General features: G+C 46.0%; 1 protein-coding gene across 3 annotated transcripts in view; it reads right to left on the reverse strand.

Annotated features, from left to right (window-relative positions):
* LOC119376001 (spliceosome-associated protein CWC27 homolog) overlaps nt 1-26,500 on the reverse strand; it is a 381,331-nt gene that overhangs the window by 317,639 nt on the left and 37,192 nt on the right. For all 3 annotated transcript variants that reach the window (XM_037646002.2, XM_049411346.1, XM_049411347.1), the window contains exon 3: nt 24,644-24,787. In XM_037646002.2, the coding sequence (XP_037501930.1) occupies nt 24,644-24,787 (144 nt within the window). The remainder of the gene's footprint in view (nt 1-24,643; nt 24,788-26,500) is intronic.

Raw genomic sequence — 26,500 nt, forward strand, 5'->3', positions numbered from 1 at the left:
TGCATTAGTCACGGCGCAGGCGTAGGGCTTCCCCTTTCCCTTTCCCTCATCCTCTCTTGTTTATCCATTTCCAAGGAAGCGTATATATGTGCTCGCACGAAATAAACGCTCATGTTGTTAGCCAGCGCAAAGTCCTGTCTGTCTTTCTTGTCCCGTGTGCTCGCGCTGTTTCCGAAGATGTTATCAAGGAACCCCCGGCAATTTTGGAACGTTATCAATTCTAACCAAAATGCGGATTTATCAATCAACGATGACTCTGGTGAGCCGCTACCAGCATCTGAATGTGCCGCGTTATTTAACAATATTTTTTCAGCCAATTTCTCGGGAAACACTGCTGCACCTGTTGACGCAGTTGTGTGCCGTGACTACCGCTCAATGTTTCCTATCACTTTTGATTCTGCAGGAATTTCGAAGTTAATTGACACCTTAAAAACGTCCTCATCATGTGGGACTGACGGTATCAACTCAAAGTTTCTCAAACAAACAAGCGCATATTCGTCTCTCTTCTTGTGTAAGATTTTCCAGCAGTCACTTGACCAAGCAACCTTGCCGCTGGACTGGAAGGTCGGTAAGGTTGTGCCGATACACAAGTCTGGTAATAAACATTCCGCTCTTAACTATCGGCCCATTTCACTAACGAGCATTCCGTGTAAACTAATGGAACATGTACTGCACTCACATATTGCGAAATTTTTAGAATCGAATTCATTTTTTACATCGGCCCAACACGGTTTTAGGCGTACGTTTTCCTGTGAAACCCAGTTGCTTCTTTTCACTCATCACCTGCATACCATTCTTGATAAACAATCTCTAATTGACTGCATTTTCCTGGATTTTGCAAAAGCATTTGAAAAGGTCAATCACTCTTTACTAATGCATAAGCTCTCCTCTCTCAACCTTGACTCGAATGTACTGGCATGGCTCGACTACTTTCTAACAAACCGTCTTCAGTACGTCACTGTTAACGGTCATGACTCGCCGGAAATAAGTGTAACATCGGGTGTACCGCAGGGCTCAGTTCTGGGACCTCTGCTGTTTTTAATATATATTAATGACCTCCCTGACTGCGTTTCTTCATCTGTTCATTTATATGCCGACGACTGTGTGCTTTACAGAGAAATACGTACCGATGATGATAAGAACATCTTGCAGACAGACTTAAATAACATTAGGAATTGGTGCGATAAATGGCTTATGAAATTAAATCCCAAAAAATGCAAGCTAATGACCGTCTCCCGCCAGTTTAATAACTCCTCAACATACAAACTGGGTGATGTTTATCTTGACCACGTGTCGTCATACCGGTACTTAGGCGTTACCATTTCTTTCAATCTAACATGGAATGCCCATATTAACGTCATCACGAACAGTGCTAACCGTACATTGGGATACATACGTCGAAATTTTAGCAACGCCCCACTTTCCTTGAAGATGCTTCTTTATAAAACCCTCGTGCGCTCGAAATTGGAGTACGCTGCTGCAATCTGGAACCCTCACCACGAAAACTTGATTAGGCACCTTGAGCTAATTCAAAATAACGCTGCACGTTTTATTCTATCGGATTATCACCGTACATCAAGCGTAACAGCAATGAAGCACCATTTGTCACTGCCACCTCTATCACTGCGTCGCAAGTACTTCCGCCTTTGCCTTTTCCATAAGACCTACCATCATCCATCACTGCGTAACGAGCTCATTACGCCTCCCACATATCACTCCTCTCGGATCGACCACGAACACAAGGTTAAAGGTACTTTCTGCTACACAAACACATTTTCTTACTCCTTCATACCGGTCACATCAAACGATTGGAATCAGCTACCAGGTGACATCGTTTCCATCTCTGATCACTCCCTCTTTCGTCATTCTTTATCAGTTCACCTATTTCGTGATAGCTCTCCCTAGTCATCCGATCTATTCCCCCTCCCTACGAATTTATCTCCACGTGTCAAGATGCAAACGTTTTCCAGTGGATTCTTGATTTTTTCTGTGTGTGTGTTATTTCTCTTACTTTTACACTTTCTTGCTAGTACTGTATAATTTTACCACATTCACTATTTGCTTCTTGTGATTTGCTTATTTTTACGTTTCACTTTTGTTGCGTTTCATTGAGTAGAGATGTTTTTTGCTTTAGTCTTGTTCATGTATAAAATAGCACGTTCTTTTTTTTTCTCGTTGTTTTGTATTTTTCATGTTGTAACCCACTCCCCTCTGTAAAGCTTCGGCGATTGAGGGTAACAAAATAAATAAATAAATAAATAAATAAAAAGAGATGGGTGCTTCTCTGTGATCTGGCATTTTGTGGCTCAATACCGCTCCTATTCCATATGGAGATGCATCACAGGCAAGGATGATGGGCTTCTTTTCATCAAAATGTGTCATCAAATGGGATTTGGAGCCGGCACACTTGCCGACATGACGCTAATGCAACTGTTGCCGGTGCAGGTATCTCTGCTCCTGTTTTCGACGGTCCACTTCGAAGCAGCGGAACACGGGGCACAGCCTTTTTCGTCTGATCCCTGGATAGCGTCTACAGTATCTCGACTATCGTCCCCACGTGTGCATGGGTCATCATCTGTCGTCAGAGGCATATGCGGCCCGAGCCACGGATGGAAAGCGTATATAGGCACTCAGCACGATGGCTTCGTGGGATTTGGAGCCAGCACACTTGCCAACATGACGCTAATGCAACCGTTGCTGGTGCAGGTTACTCATTACTACCCATCTCAATCGCAGAGACTAGTATATGCATTGCCGGCTCCTCCCACGTTGCCAAGTGTTCGTAACAAAAACCATAAATGCATGATGAATACTTCGAGTTTGAGAGATTCCGGTTATTTTCTAACAGAGTGTTGAATTTGATTTTGTTGTTAATACTCGTGGGGGATTTTGAACTAAACCCAGGTCCTTCTAAGACACCGGAGATGGAAGTGCTGAAATGTTTGCAGACTGGGCAGGAAACTTTAATTTCAAAGTTAAATGGCATCGAATCCAGGTTCGACAAAAATGAGAGCATACTGATGGAAGTGAAAGATAATCTTCGCCAAACTCAGAACCAGATAAGGGACATCAGCAAGATTGTAACAGAACAGGCAGCTATAATACGGCAACTCATGCACCAGGTGAAAGAAGTGCAGAAGAAAACAAATGATCTCGAAAACAGAAGTCGCCGGAAAAATATCGTTTTCTATGGTTTAGAATAACAGAGAGCTGAGCTAGTTGGTAAGTATTCATTCTAAAAAGACAGGGCGTGCAAACACGGACACAAGAAAGAAGTCAGGACACCACAAACGCCGACTAACAACTGAAGAGACGCACAACGGCTGAAAAGAAAGAAGGCACGAAAACTTATCTGCGCATGCCCACGCAACAGGCGCGCGAACCTATCGATCCGGCACGCGTGGCGGTCTACGTGGAAGATAATTGTTAAGGCATTTGTATTTCATCTTTATGCAAGTTAATCGACGGTTGGCTCACGCATGCGCTACCACTATTCTCGATATGCCATGCTTCAATCATCAGGCGCGTTTCTTCATTTCTATGCCGGTACAACACTGCGCATTCATCAAATTTTGGCGTGCACTTACAATCTCGACAATGTAAAGATAGATTAGAAGGTGAGCCTCCTGTTAGCGATCTCTTATGTTCCAACAATCTCTGGTTGATGCATCGGCCCGTCTGTCCTACGTAGAAGCGGCCGCAGCTGAAAGGGATCTTATACACCACACTCGTACGGCAATCAGTGAATTTGTTGGTGTGTTTTACGAAACAAATATCGGTCCGCTTCTTGTCTTTTACTCCCTCATTCTTCCTCTGCACAGCGGCACAAATCTTACCTAGCTTATTGACAGCCGTGAAAACAACATTAACACCGTATCACTTCCTACTTTCTTTAGCCTGTGAGATACGCGATGAATGTACGGTATACCTACGACACGTTTCTTCCTATCACTTTCTGCAACCATGCTAGGACTTAATACAATAGACTTCTTTAAACGTTCAGCGACCGTGGCCACTGCATCACGAGGATACCCTACATCTAAAAGACGTGTAACCTGTGCGTTAAAGCTATCACTCATTTTGTGCTCACACGGCTTGGTGAGGGCTGACTTAAGGCAAGACATGGCGATGCCGTTTTTTACAACCTTCGAGTGCTTCGATGAAAAATTTAACAGCGGTTTCGACGATCTAGGAGAATACTGCCAGCACACGTGGTTCTTCTGGAACGTTAAGGAAATGTCTAGAAATTGTATTCCATTATTCTGAGGCACCTCTTTAGTAAAGCTCAGCCCTCCTCCATTTAATTCAAATTTTTCGCTCACGGAAGTTACCACCTTTTGAAAGTCCTCACCACTACAAAAAATCAAGTAATCGTCCACATAACGAAAAACCTTAATAACCGAATTACCTAAGGCACCTTCCAAAAGATTGTCAATCTTGCTAAGGTATAAATCACTAAGAACCAGAGCAACTTTAGAACCAATACATATCCCTGACTTCTGCACATAAACGCCTTCCTTCCAACCTACCAGCGTCGACTTTAAATACATGGAAAGGATTTCTAGAAATGCCCCGGTAGAAACACCACATTTTTCGATGAAAACCGTCTGGTGCTCTTGTTCGTTAATACATTCATTAACACATTTTAACAAGTCCTCATGCGGCAAAGAATAATACAGGTCTTCAATATCCATACTAAAGGCCTTACAACAGCCGGGGTTCTCCTCTGAGAGGAACTGAACTAGCGCCTGAGAATTACGCATACGAAAAGGGTCTAAAAAACTCAAAGAGGTTAAGCAGTTCTGCAAATAACTAGAAACAGCGACTTGCCAGGTGCCTTGCTCTGAAACGATTGCTCGAAATGGAATCTCGTTCTTATGTGTTTTGGCTGAAAAAACAATTCTAAAGTAAGTGATTTAGCCTTCTTGACATTACAAGCTATTCTCTCAAGATTATGTCTTAAAAAAAGGTCGACAGCACGTTGCCTAACTACCGATGGCTTAAGTTTTACCGTCCTAAAATTCTTTTCTATGGCTGTTAATGCTTTTTCTGAGAACGAACTGTCCGGCATAATTACAAAATACCCTTCCTTATCTGAAACTACTGGCCTGAGTTTCTTCTCAACACAGTAATTAACCAAAGGCCGGATAGGATCAGAACACTTGAGATGCATATTAGAGCCCTTGATGCTAGCAACGCAGTCTGAGATGCAGTGGGAACGCTCTTCTTCAGGAACAAGTCTAGTGATTGTACGCGGTAAACTTAAAACTTCTATTGGTTTCAGATTCGGCTTAAAACAGTATTTAGGACCTAAGGCTAGGGTCTTGCAGTGACTATCATCTAAGGCAGCTCCTCCAAGGACTAGCAAGTTATTTTGCGGTGAAACATTAGAAATAATCTTCCTCTTACATGGTTGAAGTTCTCGAAGTTTTACCCTCCATATGAATTCCGCATGCTGGTTAGCTACCCTCATCCAGTCGGCGTACATCTGCTTCTGGCGGCGATCGTCACGCGAAGTCGAGCAACGGATCTTGAGGCATTCCTGGTAAAATCTCACTTGACGCCATGTCGCGTTATTGTATTAAGTCCTAGCATGGTTGCAGAAAGCGATAGGAAGAAACGTGTCGTAGGTATACCGTACATTCATCGCGTATCTCACAGGCTAAAGAAAGTAGGAAGTAGATACGGCGTTAATGTTGTTTTCACGGCTGTCAGTAAGCTAGGTAAGATTTGTGCCGCTGTGCAGAGGAAGAATGAGGGAGTAAAAGACAAGAAGTGGACCGATATTTGTTTCGTAAAACACACCAACAAATTCACTGATTGCCGTACGAGTGTGGTGTAGAAGATCCCTTTCAGCTGCGGCCGCTTCTACGTAGGACAGACGGGCCGATGCATCAACCAGAGATTGTTGGAACATAAGAGATCGCTAACAGGAGGCTCACCTTCTAATCTATCTTTACATTGTCGAGATTGTAAGTGCATGCCATAATTTGATGAATGCGCAGTGTTGTACTGGCATAGAAATGAAGAAACGCGCCTGATGATTGAAGCATGGCATATCGAGAATAGTGGTAGCGCATGCGTGAGCCAACCGTCGATTAACTTGCATAAAGATGAAATCAAATGCCTTAACAGTTATCTTCCACGTAGACCGCCACGCGTGCCGGATTGATAGGTTCGCGCGCCTGTTGCATGGGCATGCGCAGATCATTTTTCGTGCCTTCTTTCTTTTCAGCCGTTGTGCGTCTCTTCAGTTGTTAGTCGGCGTTTGTGGTGTCCTGACTTCTTTCTTGTGTCCGTGTTTGCACGCCCTGTCTTTTTAGAATGTTCTCTATGGCGTTGATGACAAAACCTCAGAATCCTGGGATGAATCCGAAGCTATAATAAAGAATATTTGCAAAACGAGCCTTGGAATGGAACTTGAGTCTGTGGAAAGGGCACATCGCTTAGGACGCTATAATGAGAATAAGAAGAGGCGAATTATTGTTAAATTCTCATTGTACAAAGAGCGTCAGGCAGTGCTTCTCCATGCCAAAAGGTTCAAGAATTCCCAGTACAGCGTTAGCGAAGATTACTCACCTGAGACAAGAAGTATCAGGAATAAGCTGTGGCACTATGCTAAGACAAAAAGAGAGGATAAGAACAATAAAGTGAAGCTGAATTTTGACAAACTGATCATTAACGGCAGGGCTTTCAGGTGGGATGAAAAAAAAGATGATGTCGTCCCAGTACGCAGGCAATGACAAACTAGAAAAAAGGAGAAATACCGATGTCAAGAACTTGTTGCAGTCATCGTGAACTGCCGAAGCGTAGTTAATAAAGCTGCTGAGCTCTTGGGCTTAATTGAGAGTGTTAACGCTGACATAGTCCTTGGAACAGAATTTTGGTTAAAGCCCTCGATTGCTGATACTGAGGTGTTTCCGCAAAATTACGTCGTCTATCGCAAAGATAGGCCCACAGCAGATGGGGGCGTCTTTTTGCTTGTTTACTCTTCCTTACAGTCATTGGAAATTGATTATAAGTGCGACGCACTGGAGTCTGTATGGTGCAAGATAATCCTGCCGGATAGCTTCGCGTTTTTGGTCGGAGTGGTTTATCGCTCGCCGAGCTCAGATATTAGCATAATGCAAACATTATATGAAATTCTTTCCGAAGCGTCAGCTCAGACGATATTTCTCGGGGGTGATTTTAATCTGCCTGGCTTATCTTGGGGTAATAGTTCTTGTATAAGTTTAAGCGGGCGCATGAACCTTGCGATGAAAAATATTGTCGACACGTTTGGTTTGACGCAGTACGTTACCACTCCTACTCGCAATGACGCTGTGTTAGACTTGTTGTTTTGTAACTCGCCAAATTTCGTAACTAACGCCACTGTGATTCCAGGTATTAGTGATCATCTTGCTGTTGTTGCTTGTATCCGAAGGGAAAAAGTGTGTGCGAGGTTACCTACGCATAGAAGGATCTACTTTTATGAGAAGGGTGACTACGATGCAATTTCTAAAAAACTTCGTAATTCGTTCCCTGTTTTCGAGTGTCTTTTTGAGGAGGGCACTGTGCACGATATGTGGGACAAATTTAAGAATATATTATCCGACACATATTTCCAGTGTTGATTCTTCACGGCTAAAAAAGCACAAGCAACCATGGGTAACAGCACATATAATAAAACTTATCAACAAAAGGAAGAGGGCATTTAGCACATTCAAAAAAAGCAAATCGGTTGCTCACTTTGAAAAACTGAAGTCGATTACCCACGAGTATAAACCAGTGATGCTACCGAGGACTTCTGATTTGGAGCAATTTTTGGAGCAGCAAAATTTCCGTTTTGGAGCACTTTGGAGCAGCAAAATTTTCATCTTGGAGCACTTTGGAGCAGATAACTTTGCATCTGGGAGCACTCTGGAGCAGCGAATTTTACATCCTGGAGTGCACTACAGAAGCATATTTCAATAACATTCAAGCACCGGAATATTACTATGGGGCTCTTATGAAGGCTAGAAATATTTCGATTCATTGCAAATCTCATGGAAAAAATCATCTCAGGAGAACTCCATACTTCACTCGCTAATGAAAAAATAAGGGCTCATGCAGTTGAGTGTTCTGAATTAACCTCTTCGGCGATTATTTTCGACACTAGCAAATAAACAGAATACCAGATTAATAAAATTGCACTTTATGAAATAACACTCTAAATACATCTATGTGGTTATCAGCAGCCATTGTAGACAAACGCCGTGATGAACAGCAGTGCCTCAATGCCAAAGAGCCACACTGTCCCTAATGCATTCCCCTAACAAAAATCCAAGGCGAAAGCCAGGTTCTTTTCTTCTCGATCGACGGGTTGATCCTCCCCCTCCTTCTATGCAAGCTATCTGCACCTCACCTCGTTTTGCGCTAGCTCCATGATCGGCGCACCAATTACGGAAGCAGTGTAAAGCGACGATGTCGTGATGGCGTCATCACGTGACATCACGATATATGACGCCATGATGACGTCACAAGTTTTGACGATCTATGACGTGATGATGACGCCATCACACGGTTATTTTTTGCATCAATCGATTGACGCCGCCGACGGTCAATTTTCGTGTTTGATAAAGCATCTGATGCTTTCGCATTAATATTGCGTATTGAACGTTAGCAACCTGCCTTATATACCAAATTGTCCTCCACCATGTCACCTCCTTGCCATGCGCGAAACAGCTTCGCTTATCATACACTTCACAGAGTGAAATGGCTCCTCAACTGTTTTTAAATGTTTATTGTGATAACAATTATATGGACGCTCTCCGAGGATTTTTGCCGTCGCCATTGCCGTAATTTTCTGTATAAAGACTAAATTAATAACATCACCACGCGCATTCTAGCCGCGGGTAAAAGCTTGCGAGCGCTGGCGACGAACGCGGCTCAAGCGGAGATTAAGCTAGCCAGCCGTCTGTCTCTATCGCACGGACCAGCGCATGAGATAACATCTTCCCGCGTGCGGGCCTGCCGTCGATTGCTCATCAAACAGAGAGGAAACGCCCCGCCCGTCTTTCGTAAGGAGCATGAAAGGACGCCAGGGGAGCGGAGGGGGGGGGGGGGGGCAGGGGACCGCATCGTTCGAAGGGCGCAGTCGCTTGCGCGTGCGCCATATCGAGGCATCAGGAGAGGGCTCGTAAACTTGCTGTGCTCTCAACGCTTACTTCGTGTTTAGAGAACTCAGAGCAAGAGAACGCTTCGGTTCCTGGAGCGACCATATTCCCTTAAACCAGTGTTTTGTTGAGTAACGCGAGATCGAATCCAAAAGAGTTAGCTGCTAGCCTTACTTCGTTTAACAATACAATTTGTTGGTATCGCATTCATTGCTTCGCCCTTAAGCGAAACTGAGTTTTTTTACCCGTCAGCTATTGACCCCCGAAAGCGAGGGGCGGACGTGTAACATGGGGTAGCCGCTTCACTGTGGGCCGTCAGCGACGGGCCCGCTACTGACAGCTGCGTATTTGCGGTTGCTCCGACCAGGATATATGCTTTTATTAATGAGATGACATTTTTAAAAAGCAAGCAAAAAATTCGAATTGGAACCCTAGCACGTGAGCTCGAAAGGGCAGGGCCTTTTAGGGGGTATTTACCGCAGAGTGATTAAACTCGGACGTGCTGGTATAAGCAATTACGAAAAAGCTCTTCCGAATGAAGATCCATGGATAAAGTATATCTGAGGAAAAGTGTGAACGCGTTTCCACCGTTCGCGTGCTCTTCCATAAACGCGAAGCAAGGAAAATTCGATATTGTTCCATATATATACTGCTAGCGATCCCAGGTCCCAGATTTCATTCCGCGATCTCAGGAAACAGAAGTGACAGACATTTTAGCAGCACACATGTAGTTATTACTGAACATTGCTTTCCATACGTGCCGTGCGACGCTTGAAACGAGCTATCAGCAGCGTTTCTAGAACAGACGACGTCCGCCGATGAATCGCCGTCGCACTTTCTCGCTACCGAGAGGCCTAGACGTCACGAGCCTCTGCGGAGAGCGCGTTTTGCTGTCGAGCCGACCTGCAGAACAGACGCTGCGTCGGCACCATGCATGGCATCGTGGCTTATTCGGGACGCACGCGCGAGCGCTATTTATTCAGTGGAATAATTCTTGGTCCATGGTTGCGACTTTGGCGGCCCCAAGATCAAGCTGCACATGTTCTGATGCGGCGGCCGTGCGATTGCCGGTGATAGACGCCACGAAACCCGAGACTTTGGCGCAGTTTGGCGCAATTTTCGTCGATATTATCAAGATGGCGCAGTAAATACAATTTGGCGCACTTTGGCGCAGTTGGCGCAGGAGTGGAATCACTGATAAACTAAACATAGAAAAAGCTAAAGATGATTATTTCACTGAGCTGAGCAACAAAATGAAATCAAATCCTAAAATGTTTTGGAAGTACATAAAACAGTGTGGCTCAGATTTCTTTGGAATACAGGAGTTAAATTATAATGGGAAGGTAATTACGGATGACAGAGATAAAGCTGCATGCCTAAACAACTTTTTCCACTCGGTATTCTTACCTAAACACAGCTGTAATTATTATACAACTATTATGAGCATTTCGCCTATGCTTCCTGTCGAGCTTAGTGTTAATGGAATTGAAAAACTATTGAAGGACGTCGATGAGAGTAAATCTAGTGGTCCAGATGGAATTTCTCCGTGTGTACTCAAGCGTTGCGCGGGGCCAATTTCTATGTACCTTTATGCAATTTTTGAAAGATCTTTAGCGACAGGTATCTTACCACATGACTGGAAAATTGCGCACGTGGTACCGATACATAAAGGTGGTTCCAAAAAAGACGTTGGTAACTATAGACCAATATTGCTTACGTCTATCCCGTGTAAAATACTTGAACATATTTTATATAAAGAAATAATAAATCATTTAAACAAGCATAAGGTACTAATCAACGAACAGCATGGATTTCGCAGAGGGCTGTCTTGCACAACACAATTAGTAGAATTTTACCACGATGTAATATCGGGTGTAGATACTGTAGGACAGGTTGACGATGTGTTCCTGGATTTTCGGAAAACCTTTGACACGGTGTCATATTCACTCTTACTGTTTAAACTTACCACCCTGAACATTGATAAGACTGTTTTTAAATGTATTGAATGTTACCTTTCTCAAAGAAGACAAACTGTAGTACTGAATGGAAAATGCTCCGAATACGCAGATGTTACCTCAGGGGTACCACAGGGCTCCGTTCTGGGTCCGTTATTGTTTTTAATTTATGTTGTAATAGATTGAGCGCAAATGGACGGGACAAAAGAAGACAAGACGACTAGACGAGCGCTCACTTGTCTTGCCTTCTTTTGTCCCGTCCATTTGCGCTCAAACACGCCCAACAGAGCATTTTAATTTATGTTAATGATATCTCTGCAGGAATTTCATCTTCTATACGGTTGTTTGCGGATGACTGTGTTGTGTACAAAAAAATTTCCGATCACAGTGATGCATTAGAACTTCAGAAAGATTTATCACTCATTCATAGCTGGTGTACCAAATGGAAAATGAATTTGAACATAACAAAGTGTGTACATATTTCATTTACTAAAAGGATAAAACCATTTCAGTCACGGTACCACCTGAACAATGTACATTTGAAACAAGATAGTACATATAAGTACCTAGGTGTGCTACTATCACCTGAATGTTCATGGAGGCCGCAGGTGGACACTCTCATAGCCAAAGCTGGTAAGGTATTAAATTTCATTCAAAGAAACCTGCGATGTTCGCATGTGAATTTAAAACGTGTAGCGTACACTACTTGTATCAGACCTATCTTAGAATACGGTTGTGTCGTGTGGGACCCCGCCGAGGTAACCTTCATTGCTGCTCTTGAGCAAATGCAAAATCGTGCAGCCAGGTTCGTCTTGGGACGGTACGGAAGGAGGGAGAGCTGCACTGCAATGAAGGCTGAGCTAGGATGGGAGTGTCTTTCTGACCGCCGCCATAAACAGAGATTAAAATTTCTTGATATGATTTACTATAATAAAACTGGAATTAACAGAGAAATTCACCTACACAAACCTCATTACATTTCAAAACGTTTTGATCATAGTTGTAAAATCCTGGAATACTCAGCTAAAATGAACATGAATGCCAATTCATTTTTTCCTACAACAATTAAACATTGGAATAGGCTAGCTGAAAAGCAAGTACATAGTGGGAATGAAGATGTATTTTATTCAATGCTGTAAACTCGTGCTGTAATCTGAACGATGATGTATTTATGTGGGAACAAATTTGTATTATGTGTGTGAACGAAGATGTATTTCAGTTATTTATGTATGAACAAAGTTGTACTTGTGTGCGAACAAAAATGCAACTCATTTATTGATGTAAGCCCCCTGCTATAACGCCTTCGGGCGCTGCGGGGTATCTCATGAATAAAGAATAAAAAAACACCTGGTTTGACGCCAGCAATTTCTTCACATGGTCGAACGCTATCTGCTGTGGGGCTTCCCACACCCACGGCACCTTCTTATCCAACAACCGGTGCAGAGGTTCTGCGATGGTGGCCTTGTGCGGCAGGAAAGCATGATAAAAATTCAGAAGACCCAGGAAGGCCTGCAGTTCAGCTTTGTTCGAAGGCGGCGGTGCGTTAAGGATGGCTTGCGTCTTCGCCTGTGTTGGATGGATACCTTCAGCATCGACTCGGAAACCCAAAAATTCCCTTTGAGTCACTCCTAGATGGCATTTTTCTTTTTTGACCTTGAGCCCTGCATCTTGGAACCGTTGGAGTACCTCTCGAAGGTGACTGAGCACAGCACTTCCTGGTGTCAGGATCCCGAAATGAGGACATCATCAAAGTATGGAATGACACCCGGTAGTCCCCGCAGGATGTTCTCCATTAAGCTCTGGAAAATGCCAGGTGCGACACTGACACCGAATTCTAGTCGGCGAACACGGAAAGCACCCCGATGAGTCACAATGGTCTGTGCATCTGCAGATTCATCAGTCACAGGCAGCTGCTGGTAGGCTTGTGCCAAGTCTAGCTTTGCAAAAACAGCTCCACCAGAGAGGGATGCCAGCAGGTGGCTGACCGCTGGCACGGGATACGAGTGCTGCTGCAAGGCTTTGTTGATTGTGCACTTATAGTCTGCACATATGCGGACGTCTCCATTTGCCTTCAGTGGCGTAACAATGGGGGTTTCCCAACGAGCGTGATCAACTGGCTCCAGGATTCCCTGTTGTACCAGTTTGTTCAGTTCGACATCGATTTTTTGGCCGAAGTGCAAAAGGAACCCTCCTGGCTTTTAGGCGGATAGGCACAACATCGGGGTTATGTGCAAATTGCACTGGCGGTCCCTTGTAGCAGCCTAGTGTCCCATCAAACACAGAGGCAAAGTCTTTGAATATGCTTTCAAGTGATGCTGGCAATTGGTCAATGTGTTGCACTCCCGTAATATCAAATCCCGAGTGCAGGAAACCAATCAAGTCCGAGAAGACTTGGGCACTTCCCCTTGACAATGACAAGGCGCAGCTGGCCGTCAAAATCTTTGAGCTGCACTCGCACAGTACCAATTCCCCGTACAGCGATGCGGTTGGCTTGATGGTCTCTCATGATGATGTCAAGTGGCTGTAGATTTGGGACACGCCCCTTTGGAAAAATGCGTCTGGCAGTAGCATCGAAAATGATCGAATAGGTTGATCCCGAGTCCACCTCCATCTGGCACTGTGCGCCTTCGATTCTGAGGTCCACATGTACCGTCTTCTTGGCAGGCTGAGACACTGCGTTGATAGCAGTCACCGCCAAGTCGTCACAGTACGCCATGTTTGTGTGAAGGGCGTTTTTGGAACGCTGTGTCCGGCCGTCGGCTTTGGAATGTCGACGTGGGCCCGACTGCCACTGGGACCGGCAGACCTTAGCAATGTGCCCGGTTTTTCCGCATTCCCTGCACTGGAGAGCGCGGAATCGACACAGGCGGCGTTCATGTGGGCCTTCGCAACTGGTGCAGGAGCCACTTGACAGTCTCTCGACGCCTCGTTGCTGCTCGGGGCCTGCACGAAGCCGGAGAACGTCTTCACTGACTACTTGCTCCCCGTCATCACCTGCCGTCGTCCCGTGGTGCACTGGCTCGACGCGCGGCGCGCTTGTGCTTTGGGGCGAGGTAAAGCTTCCTTCTCGGGTAATGGCCTCAGCGGCGACTGCTTCCTCAATAGCCCTGGTAAGAGATGTATCGGAATTGTGTAGCAAGTCTAGCAACCATGAGGCTGGCATTGCTTATAAAAGACAAGACGCTACAACAATAAAGGACTTTTGTTCTGGGTCTCTTGTGTCTGCCTGTCGACGCATGGTGTCAGAAATACAAGCCCAGTGTCCCACCAGCTAAAACGCCACGATGGAAGCATTGGCGCCGCCCGAGCGTCTGGTGCTCTCCGAAACTCCTGCAGAAAACTGGGCAAAATTTCGTCAATGAATGGAGCTATACTTCAAGGCCACAACAACGACGCCAGAACGGACAAAGGCCCAGAAAGCAGTAATCTTCCTTCACGTTGCAGGTCAGGAAGCAAACGATGTTTTTAACACCTTTAAACTGACGAACGAGCAACGCGAGGACTACGATGTAATTGTGCAGAAGTTTGAAGAATACTGTAGTCCGAAGTGAAATGAAACCTACGAACGCTATGTCTTTAGAACACGCCTGCAGCTTGAGGACGAGCCATTTGAGCAATTTTTAAGAGATGTTCAGCTAAAGTCGCAGTACTGCAATTTCGGAGAGCTGAAAAATTCTATGGTTCGAGACCAACTGGTGTGCGGCACGAAAGACAGAAAATTGAGGGCGAGACTTCTGCGAGAGCGGAACCTCACGATGGAAAAAGCAATAGAGTACTGTAAAACAGCTGAAATCGTTGAGAGTCAAAACCAAGCTTGGGAGCACAGCGAAGCCCAGCTCAACGCTGTACGAAAAAAAAGAATGGGAACCAAAGAGCTCGGCAAAAAAGGAATGCATGTACTGTGGGCGAAAGCATCCACCAAGGACGTGCCCGGCATGGGGCAAGACATGTGGCGTCTGCCACAAGAAGAATCATTTTGCAGCTTGCTGCAAGGCGCGAAAGAGCGTTCAACAAGTTGACTATCATAATGCACCCCAAGAACAAACCGAGGAATCCGATGACGAGTTTCAAGTTCTAGTGGTAAGCGTCAACGACATATCGAGAAACTCAGAATGGGTAATCGCCACAAAGCTGGCCAACCATGACACAAAGCTAAAGGTGGACACAGGCGCGCAGGCCAACCTTCTTCCCCACTCTCTGGTTCTCAAGCTCAGCAAGACAGCGACAACTCGACCTTCAGCAACTGTATTGACAGGCTACGACGGTGGTGTAATCAAGCATTTTGGAGTCGTCACCTTGCCGCTACGCATCGGCAAAATCGAGGAGCCAACAGACTTTTTCATCGTTAAGAAAGGCAAGCAAGCGCTCTTGGGACTGGACACTTGTGAACGCTTCGGTTTGATTTCAAGGGCACAGTGCCTGCAGGTTCAAGGACATCTGGAGTCCAGGATTGTCAGCGAATTTCCACAGCTGTTTTCAGGTCTGGGGTGCTTGAAGGAAACCTGCAGCCTATGCCTCGAAGAAGGGGCGACGGCAGTCGCGTTGCCAGCGCATCGTGTTCCGTACTCCATCCGAGAGCCAATGCGGGCTGAGCTTGCACGTATGGAACGACACGGCATCATTGAAAAGGTAGAGGAGCCCTCTGACTGGGTAAGTCCTCTGGTCGTTGTCCTAAAAAAGAATGGTGGTTTGCGCATTTGCATGGACCCTCGGCATGTTAATCGTTGCTTAAAACGGGAACATTATCAGCTCCTATCCCGAGATGAAATAGAGTCGGAGCTGGCGGGAGCCAAAGTGTTCAGCAAACTAGACGCTAACTGTGGATTTTACCAGAACCCGCTTGACAAAACGTCATCAAAAATCTGCACATTCGGCACACCGTACGGACGCTACCGTTTTCTTAGGCTTCCGTTTGGAATTCGAACGGCAAGTGAAGTGTTTCAGAAGGCAATGAATAACGTGTTTGATGGCCTAGAGGGAACGCGCATCTACATCGATGATGTGCTTATGTGGGGCAGAACGCAGGAAGAGCATGACAGGCGTCCCCGGGGCATCCTAAAGGCAGCGCAGGAAGCTGGCCTCACTTTCAATCGTGAAAAATGCGTCTTTGGCGTTGAGAAAGTGCAGTTTCTGGGTGACCTAAGTTCTAAAGACGGCATCAAACCAGACGCACAGCTGGTCAAATGCGTTGCTAACATGCCTATACCCACATCGAAGCAAGGAGTGCAGAAGCTGTTAGGCGCTGTAAATTATTTCGGCAGGTTCATACCAAACTTGTCAGAAAGGACTCTGAACTTGCGCGCATTGCTCAAGCATGATCATTTGTTTGACTGGACGAGTGCGCACGATAAAGAGTGGAAAGAATTGTGTGACCTCTTATCAACTGCGCCTGTGCTTGCAGTATTCGATTCGTCAAGACGGTCGAAAATAACAGCAGACTCGTCTAGTTTCGCGCTAGACGCAGCCCTTCTACAGCTGCACGGCAAGAACTGGTGTCCAGTTGCCTACGCTTCACGATCGTTATCAGACACCGAGTCAAGATACGCCCAAATAGAAAAGGAAGCGCTTGGAATAACATACGCGTGTGAAAGGTTCCGTGATTTTATAAATGGTTTCCACACGACAGTCGAAACAGATTACCGACCCCTGCTCGCAGTTGCCCAAAAGAACTTGTGTGACATGCCGCCTCGTCTACAGCGTTTTTTTCTTGCGTTTAATGCCATTTACCATCTCACTGCAGTACATCGCTGGAAAGGACTTGCAGTTGGCTGATGCACTGTCCAGGATAGCAGGCAGTGACAAGAGCGCCAGTGAACATGATGCTGATGACGTCACAATCCATGCAACCTCAGTGTTGAATACCCTCGTCAGCCCAGCGATGATGTACTGTCTGGCAGAAGAAACCAAGGCAGACGACGACCTAAGGCAAGTGATCGAGGCCTTGGAAAGTGGCAGCAAAGTTACAGGGCCTTTAGCACCTTTCGAAGTGGAGCTAACATGCGTTAGCGGCGTACTCATGCGAGGATCGAAAGTCGTAATTCCAAAGAAGCTCAGAAAAACGATGCTACAACGAGTTCATGAAGGGCACTTAGGGATTGCGAAATACAAAGGAATGGCAAGGCTACTAATGTTCTGGCCCGGCATGGTCGCGCAAATACAGTCGACGTCCGATTTCCCGGACGCCCGAAATTCCGGACATGCCTGATTTCCCGGACTCATCTGTGGCACCGTCAAGTTCCCCGTAGAGTCAATGTATTAAAAAGTCCGAAATTCCGGACGCTTATAGCCTTCGCCATCCGATTTCCCGGACTTTTTACTGTTAACCGCCGACCCAAAGTCACCACCGACGCCGCCATTTTGGTTGTTTTCATTTTCGTATCCTTGAACCCACCATACTCGCATCAGCAGCAACGCTGCACTGCGCCGCGGCTGCCGTAACCTCGAAACCGCACGTGTCAATCCGTTGCCAGCCGTAGCTTAGCCAAGCCAAACCTCACTGTGTTCGTTCACGTGTTGTTTTGTCAGCTGTGCCAGCGCTGCGGTCGTGTCTGCGGTTGATCGTTTGCTGCTGCGCGCTACCTTCAGTGATCACGTTTCCCGACCTTCAGCATCCACCGAGTTCCTAGCTGTTTCGTGCTGCGCTTTTCGTCGAGCGGATTCGCCGTTTACAGCAATGGCACCGACTGCTCCTTCGTCTTTGTCCGCGCCTTCGAAGCGCACAAAGCCACCTCGTAGGCTCACGATGACGAACTGCCATCCGCGGACGTTGCCTTCGACGATCTGCGCGCTGGCGGCGTGTTGATTCCAGCCGAGATAACCCTTGAGGGCTTCGCCGACGCTGACAAAGACCTCGAGCTATGTGCAGAGTTGACCGATGACGAAATCATTCATCAAGTTACGGAGGATTCCGATGACTCCGACACCGAGAACGAAGAGCCAGCTCCTACACAGCCAACGAACACGGAGTTGACGCGAGCACTGATGACACTGTCATTGGTGTACAGCGGCAACGTGACGTTGACTGAAATTGAGGCAGACATAATCGCGGGCAAGCGGACCGTGCAAAAGAAAATAAGCGACTTCTTTGCGTCCAAGTGCTGACCTATGAGGTAGTGCCGGCCGCGTCGTATTTTTTTTATAAACGGCTCTTTTCAGAGCCACCTAAACAATGCATTGGCTGAATTGCTATGGGAATCTTGTACTCCGGCTGTGACCCTCTCCGTCAGCGAAGAATACCTACCAAAAATGTGCGTTTTCACGTGCATTCGTTTTTCCGGACTGCCCGATTTTCCGGACGTTTTCGCGGTCCCTTGAGGGTCCGGGAAATCGGACGTCAACTGTAGCAGAAATGGTATCTAAATGTCCAACATGCCGACGATTTGCATACCGGCAACCAGATGAACCACCCTTACCAACAGGCCATCCCCCTTCTCTACCTTGGGCCCGTGTAGGAGTTGACCTCTTTCAACATGCCGGGAAAACATACCTTGCTGTATATGACGCATACTCTAACTACCCCGAACTGCAGCTCCTCTCACATACGACAAGCCGCCATGTAATTGATCAGCTTGGACTAATCTTTGCGCGTCATGGAATTCCACTCGAAGTATGCACAGATGGCGGACCACAGTTCGTTTCGCAAGAATTTCGCTCCTTCGCCAGAAAGTGCGACTTCAGGCATATAGTGTCAAGTCCGGGGTTCCCTCGTTCAAACGGTCTAGCAGAGAAGGGAGTGCAAGTAATGAAGCGTCTGCTCAAGAAGACATTGTTTGCCAAAGGAGATTTATGGATTGGTCTTCTGAATTACAGGATGGCACCACTGGAAGATGGGAGAGCACCGTGTGAGCTGCTTATGGGCAGAAAGCTGAGGGGCCGACTGCCCGATTTCGTTGAATGCCAGGCTCCTGAGGTCAAGAAACACACACAAGCAAGCCAATCAAAGCGTCCACTTCCACCACTGAACGAAGGTGAGCAAGTAAGTATTCTAGGGAAAAACGGCTGGTAAACAAAAGCGTGGGTCGCAAAACCGCTCGCACCTCGATCCTATCAAGTCTGCACGGAAGATGGAGGCCGCCTTCGTCGAAATCGCCAACACTTGCTCAAGACCCAAGAGGATTTTAGCGAGCGTCACACTACATATGACGATGACTGGGATGATGCCGCAGCAACGCAGCCTGAGAACGTGCGGCGCGCTCCATACTCAGGCGAGCCACAAGGTGGACAGCGACAGGATAATGGCCACTCTGAATTATCACCAGGACCACAGCCAGCCACTCCGTGGTCTTTATTACCCGCACCGAAAGCCGATCAGACGTCAGGGACTCCTTCGCAACTTCCTGCTGCAACAGAATCCTTCGGCTCAGCGGTCGAGGATGACCAGCCGCCCGTCAGTGAAGAGACTGGTGCTCGCCGTAGTGCAAGGTCTAGAAAAAGGCCCTCTCGTCTCGCCTATGGAAGAAACTTTCAGCAAATTCCTTAAATTCATCTTGTTTTCTTTCTGTGTTCCTTCACAGGAACGGAGGTGTATCGGAATTGTGTAACAAGTCTAGCAACCATGAGGCTGGCATTGCTTATAAAAGACAAGGCGCTACAACAATAAAGGACTTTTGTTCTGGGTCTCTTGTGTCTGCCTGTCGACGCAAGAGACACCTCTTTTTTTTGCCAGTAATCGCCGCTTCACCGTGTTATTCTGTAGTCCGAACACAAATCGGTCCCGTAGAGTGGTGTCGAGGTCATTGAAGTTGCAGTGTTGTGCCGTGGTTTGAAGGGCAGCGAGGTAGGCGGCGGCAGACTCACTCGGTGCCTGGTCGCAGCGATGGAATTCGTAACGCCGGGCCAGCTCCGGTGGTTTCGGCGCAAGGTGGTCGCGCAGCGCAGCGAGAATCGTTTCGAATGACATATCCTTTAAGTGGCTCGGCGCCACTATCGCCTTGGCCAGCTGAAAGGTGGCGGGACCGCATCGGCTGAGAAATGTCGCCCTCTTCTTGGCAGCGTCGGTGATACTCTGTGCCGCCAAGAAGAATTCGAAGCATTGCGGATAGTCTTCCCATTCTTCCGGGTGGTCGATGTTGAAAACCTCGATCTCGTCTGCAGTGGCAGCCGTCATCGTGACGAGTACGCACCGGAGCCGCCGGGGCTAGTTTTCCTTTGCGGCGGTGTCCGTCGACTTTCCGTCGCATCCCATTTTCGTCGCCAGTGTTAAGTAGCGTGGGTCGTACGACGTGGCAACGGAGGCATGGAGCGGTATCGGCAACGCTTCTTTATTGCCATCACTGAACAATGAACCAAAACAAGACTGAGAACAACTAGAAACACATTGGTATATATATATATGTAACGGACAAGACATGGCGTCAGTCAGAACACCAGTTTAATCTAACTCCTCGTCTTCCTCCTCTTCCCTTCCTCCTCTTCCCTTCCCCCATTCACCCTTGAACCGTCACATATATACATCTGCTTCCAGCAGATGGCACTCTTCAATACAGGGTTCCTTGAACAGGGTTGCTTCATTACAGGGTTGCTTGAATACACAACACTTTATGACATGATCTTTTCGTAAAACAGTGTGACAGTTTAAAAATGTATGATATTGTGATGTCCTTCAGCTGCTGCCATTGTTCACAAAGGGGGCGGATGATCCCTCAAGCAGTTATTACGGCTTTTCCCTCCGCCTCCTGTTACACTGTACTGTGACGAAGCAAATAAAGCAATCAATCAATCAATACTTTACTAGCGAGTATTGGCCTGAGTCAACGAGAAATGCGAACCCCGCTAGAGTGAATTTAACCACATGCAGCTGTCCATTGAAGGCCGGCATAGTGTGCTTACGCAACAGCGGGAAGTGACATCGATGCGCGAAACAACCCGTTGCCTGCATAAAGATTTAAAAGTGGGAAAAGGAACAGATCAGTTGCTTTAAAGGGACACTAAAGAGAAACAATGAATTGGTTTAGATTGATAAAGTGTGCTCAGAGAACTCTTGTGTAGTTTATTTCACCACCATAGGTTTATCATTAGAGGAGAAAACAAAGTTCAAAGTTTCATTTTTAAATTTTGCGCCGAACTTTGTAATTCGTAACGTAAAAGGTTTCAAAGAGCATTTAACGTATTTTGGCGCCACTTGCTCGATGAAATTTCCACAAACTCGTTATGTCAAGTCTCTGGCCCCCTCAGAGGACAATGTACTTCGATTTAACCGATTAGGAACTACGTAGGCACAAGCAGGTGCCGTCAAAAATATGTGACGTCACGGCAAATAGTGCGGGAATTCCAAAGTAGTGTCGCCACCTGTATTTTCTTTTTGCACGTTTTCTCACTTATTAAGCATCTTCTTGCAGCAAGCATGGTGTTTTTGGTATCGTGGAAGACTACTTTACTAATGCGAGAAAAATTGTTTTGCTCTTTAGTGTCCCTTTAACACAGCAAATAAGTTGCACTTATGAACCAACACAATCGTATATAAGTGATAAGTATATTTATAAGTGAATCGTATGTGAGAGATGATGTTTGAGCAGTGACCGTGAATTGTTGCAAAAGTACAACATGCATTTCATATTACAGCAACCGAATTTTTCCTTAATCGTAGTGTTCTTCCCACTTCTATATCTGTGCGCAGGCAACGGGGTGTTGCACGCATCGGTGTCACTTCCCGCTGTTGCGTAAGCACACCATGCCGGCCTTCAATGGACAGCAGCATGTGGTTAAATTCACTCTAGTAGGGTTCGCATTTCTTGTTGACTCAGAGCAATACTCACTAGTAAACTATTCAAATTAGCACGGGCAAACAGATTAGGTTGTCTAGCTGTCCCGTGGTGAACCTCGCGCCCACATAGGTTGTACTTACCGCAGGACGTGTTCCTGCGTAGACAAAACACGAGCAAGATTTCCAGCACTAGTCCTATTATGTGTGTTCCTTTTTTGTCGTCGTTTTTTTTCGCGCTGCTTCTAGTTTTCGCATCATGAACCGACTCACCCAAACCTACAAGTTGCTGCTAACGAGCAAGAAGAGACACCGGCAGAACACAACTTCAAAATTTTTTTCTTCCTTAAAACAAAAAGTAATTTGATGAAGCTTTCTCAGCCAGTAGACAACTAATGTTGCTAGTAAATGCGCTACTTAGCATAATTTTACTAGGACCACCTCAATGTTAAATTTACGACTAAACGTGCAAAAATGAACTTTGTTTTGCAACTTTGTCGCCAGCTGTACTGTTTGCCAGGGCTCCCAACCCAAACTTCCTTGCTTCGGCAAGGTATTCAAGCTGGTAGAATGTCTGATGCAAGTGGCATCAACATCGATAGACTTTTTGATGCAACCAGCGTCAACACCAGCGAGGTGCCTGATGCAGCAGGTGCCAACCAAGGCGGGGGTCTCATGCAACCCACGGCAACTCCTGCGGTGCGCCTGATGTAACCGATGGCAATTCCTCACGCAACGTACGGCAAGCCCTCTCATCCATGAATCCGATTCAAGGCAGTGATCAACGGCGGTTCCTGATTGGAGGCTTTGGAGTACTGGCTGATGCAAGGGATCCAAGGGCTATAAGAGAACCAAGCTGCACGGGGAGACGGGAACAGCGAATGAAGAAATCCAGGGTCGTCGTCGCACCTCAGTGCAAGCCCAATAAGCTGTCGGCCCCACTGCCGAATATGTAAAGCCTCTCTTTATATGTATATAAATTTTGCCTTAACTCACCGTCGCCTTGTCTGCTTCATCAGCTCTGCACAGATGCAGCCGCAATCTGAGACACCCGATACCCAACAGTACACACCATTTCACACCATATACGTCTCAAACTATTTTTGGGCTACAGTAAAGCTTCCTGGCGATCAGGTAAAACAAGTGGGACAGCACCTGTCCCATTGTCTCATGAGCAGACCAAGCTGTAATCCTTTCGCCAAATTGCTTGCACGAAAATGCTTGAAGCAAGCGGTACAGAGGGGCATTTCAGAAGCTGTGCAAGAAAAATATTCTGGCGACCCTCAAATCCAGCTGTGGTACACAATGTTCGCCTGCGTCTGTTGTGCTATGCCCTCAGTTATGCCTGGATTTCCGCTTGTATATAAAATTGCAGCTATGAATCAAGGCAGGCCACATCACTATGGCGTCACTGAATGCACTGAATCCTGTAAATGCATTCATGTCTGAGGTATTAGCTTGTGGGATGCCGTGTCGATGGAAGGATGCATCCCAACATAAAACATAACGACTGTTTATTAACGTAGTAGCAGCAGTGGGGCGAGCATACCGACGCTGCGCTCAGTCGGGTAGCGAAGGAAAGATAACCTCCGAGCTTGGCAGCTTGGTTTTATAGCCACCGTCAGTGACGTAAGCCTCCGGTGACGCTGAGGTGGCGCTGTCCCTTATCGGAGGCGTGGTGTAGCATGCAGCCGTGTCACGCCGGGTTAGATAGTGATGAGGCGGAGGCTGCGCCGGTTTGTGTGCAATGTGTCGCCACAAGCTTTTCTCTTAGGCTTTGCATAATCGGGTTCTCTTTCGCTTCCTGACTCTGGAGCATCGATCTCGTCATTCCTTTCTGTCGGGCCTCTATTTCAGGAACAACGTCTTAGCCACAGCTTTTGGTCTCATTGCCACTGGTAACGCAGTGGTAAAAAAGGACCAATATGAATTTCAGGGCCTTCTCCATCATGAAGCGTTATCTTATGACGTAATAATGCCCATCGAACTTGAAAAAAAAGCATTTATGCATGCCTGTTATGTACATAGGCTCAGCAAGGAACTGCTTCATTTTTCGTTCAAGTACGCTTCGACACGATTATTGCCCGATATGCTGCTCCGATTTTGAAACAAAATCTATAGTTTTACCCTACAACTACTTCTCTCAAAATTCAGAAAAGGAGAAACATACCATAAATCTAGAGCATTAGCTATCTTGCATGCAATCGAACAGCCATTTAAAAAAGTTTCTACAGAACAAAACAAATTTAGACAACGTATCACCGATATTACGTATCGTAAACGTACGAAAATTTTTTTTTTTTTGGTTTCCTGAATGTTTCTCACCCATGGCAGCAGAAAATCATAGCGCTGATGGTGACGCGCAGTGGCGGAGAAAGCTTTTACTGAAGATGAAAAAGTGGGACAGATTCGTCCCATTATCCCTCAAAGGGTTAAGTGAGAAGCCTATGATCGTTATGTAGGAAAAAATTTGTTCTAGCCTAATTTATGAAGAACAGATTTTTTGAAAACACATTTTACGAGCCATTGTTTCGAGCTTTCCGAAAAACCTCACATACAGTTTGCAGCACTGAATAATTTTTTTCGCCAAAAATATTTTGATGGAAGGCTTCTGGCTTTGGATAGATAGTCCTCGATTTTTTTCATTCAAATTGCAGGTGGTCGAGTGCCAAGGCTGGGACAGTTGGCGTGGAATGACCCACAAACGTTTCCAACAATTTGCTTACAAGCCATGAACCACGTTATAACCTGCTTCTTTTACCGTCATACAGACACAATGTGAGTGCATCTTTGTTGCTTAAATGCCGCTTCCGTCTGCAGCAACTGTTGGGCTCGGCAAGGTCTGTCGAGATTACCTTCCCAAAAATGGTGTGCTTGTTCTGCAAGTCAGGACAGGAGCCCAGGGTGAAGAAGAACTGGCTGCCATTGTCGTCGGCACCACCCGATGCCATAGCCACCAGTCCACGACGAACAAAGCGCAGTCGTGAGTGGAACTCGTCCTGGGCAGCCAATGCATCATGTTTTCCCAATTCATTTCACAATGCCGTTTTCATCTGTTCTGGCACACACAAAGAGTAAGAAATCTTTCACAAGCGCACTAAATGTGCTTGGCCCAAAGTGACCCTTAAAGGGACGTTAATGTCAAACATTAGATCAGTTTAGACAGATAAATTATTCCTTGAGAACTTGATTGTCATTCCTCTTGCCATCATAGGTTAAACAGAAGAATAGGAAATGAAGGCCCATGTCTCATGTTTGAATTTCGCAACGAAACTTCAGCACGAGAATGTCAGTGTGACATTACAAATTTCTATGTCCTTCTACGTACTGTGGCTCAATGAAATATGAAACCTGCTATATTAAGACATTGTGTCCCTTAGAACACAATGTAAACATCTTTAGCAACAAAGAAGTACACAGGCCCGAGCAGGCACGATCAAAATCTGTGATATCATGGAGACAACCTGTATTTTCTTTTTGTGCATTTTCTTGCTTACCGAGCCTCTTCTCGTGGTAAGAATAGTGCTTTTGGCATTGTAAAATTGTAATTTACTAATACAGTTGAACCTGCATACATCAAACTCAACAAAAAATGGGAATTAGTTCAATATATTGCACAGTTCGATACGCAACTTTTAAAGAATTTACCATAATTTCGGTGCGAATTTTGGTGCGCAAACCGATTCACGGCACTGATTTGCGAGGAAAGCGGCTTCATGACAATATGCAGAGATACTTCTTTTTTAGTAATTGTTTTTCCATGGTTCGCAATTGGGGGTGTGGGTAACACGTTAAAAAACATGCCTCAACATCCGTCAATATAGTACTCAGCGTGCTCCTTGGTATGCTGGACACAGCAGTGACGTCAGACTTATTCACTTCCTGTTCATTTATGTTGCTTATCGCCGGCGTTGTGGAGAACAGCGGGTTCTTACGTTTCCCAGCAGCCATAGTGTTAACAAAGGAAGTGGAGAATTGTGGGAACAAAGCGAATGGCAACCGTGCATGACAGGCTCAACCACAAGGAATCATGGGAGAGAGCACATGATGGCAAGCGGTACTTTCTACTCGCTCGCTCTCCCAAATGCATACGGGAAAGCCCCCTTCCGTGAGGAAAAGCCAACTTCAAAGGGCCGCCTCGCGCTGCCCATTGTGTACAGTGTTCTGCACAGATAGGCATCACGCAGGTCACATGACTAGAGTGGGGAGTGAATAGAGAAGTAAAGAAAATGAAAGGATGATGATGATGACTTTCGGTACAAAGTATATATAAAGCAATTTGCACTTTCATTAATTACATTAATTAAAGACCTACATTAATTGTAATAAACCAATACAAGGCACCTGGGCACATAAGAGGGTCATGTAGATAACAGGGAGCCCACATCTCACAGGATTCAGGCTGCACCGGCAGCAAATCGCGATGCAAGGCGTTCACTGAAATGCCATTGCCCGAGCCGACAGATCACATGATCGCACTTTACCCAATCAAATGCATTTCAAATCTAGCATCAGGCTGACGACATCAAATGACCTCCCTAGCCAATCACATACACCTGTGCGATTACAGCTCTACTGTCTGACGGTTCTCATGGCTTGGAACTGGCTGAAATTTGTGTTCCATGTAGCCGTATATTTTCCTATGCATTGACATTAAAGCGAAAATAGTTTGAGATCAAGAATAATTGAATTTACCCGAGTATGATATAGTC

Source organism: Rhipicephalus sanguineus, unplaced genomic scaffold (genome assembly GCF_013339695.2).
Source record: "Rhipicephalus sanguineus isolate Rsan-2018 unplaced genomic scaffold, BIME_Rsan_1.4 Seq10638, whole genome shotgun sequence".
In the NCBI taxonomy this organism is placed as follows: domain Eukaryota; kingdom Metazoa; phylum Arthropoda; class Arachnida; order Ixodida; family Ixodidae; genus Rhipicephalus; species Rhipicephalus sanguineus.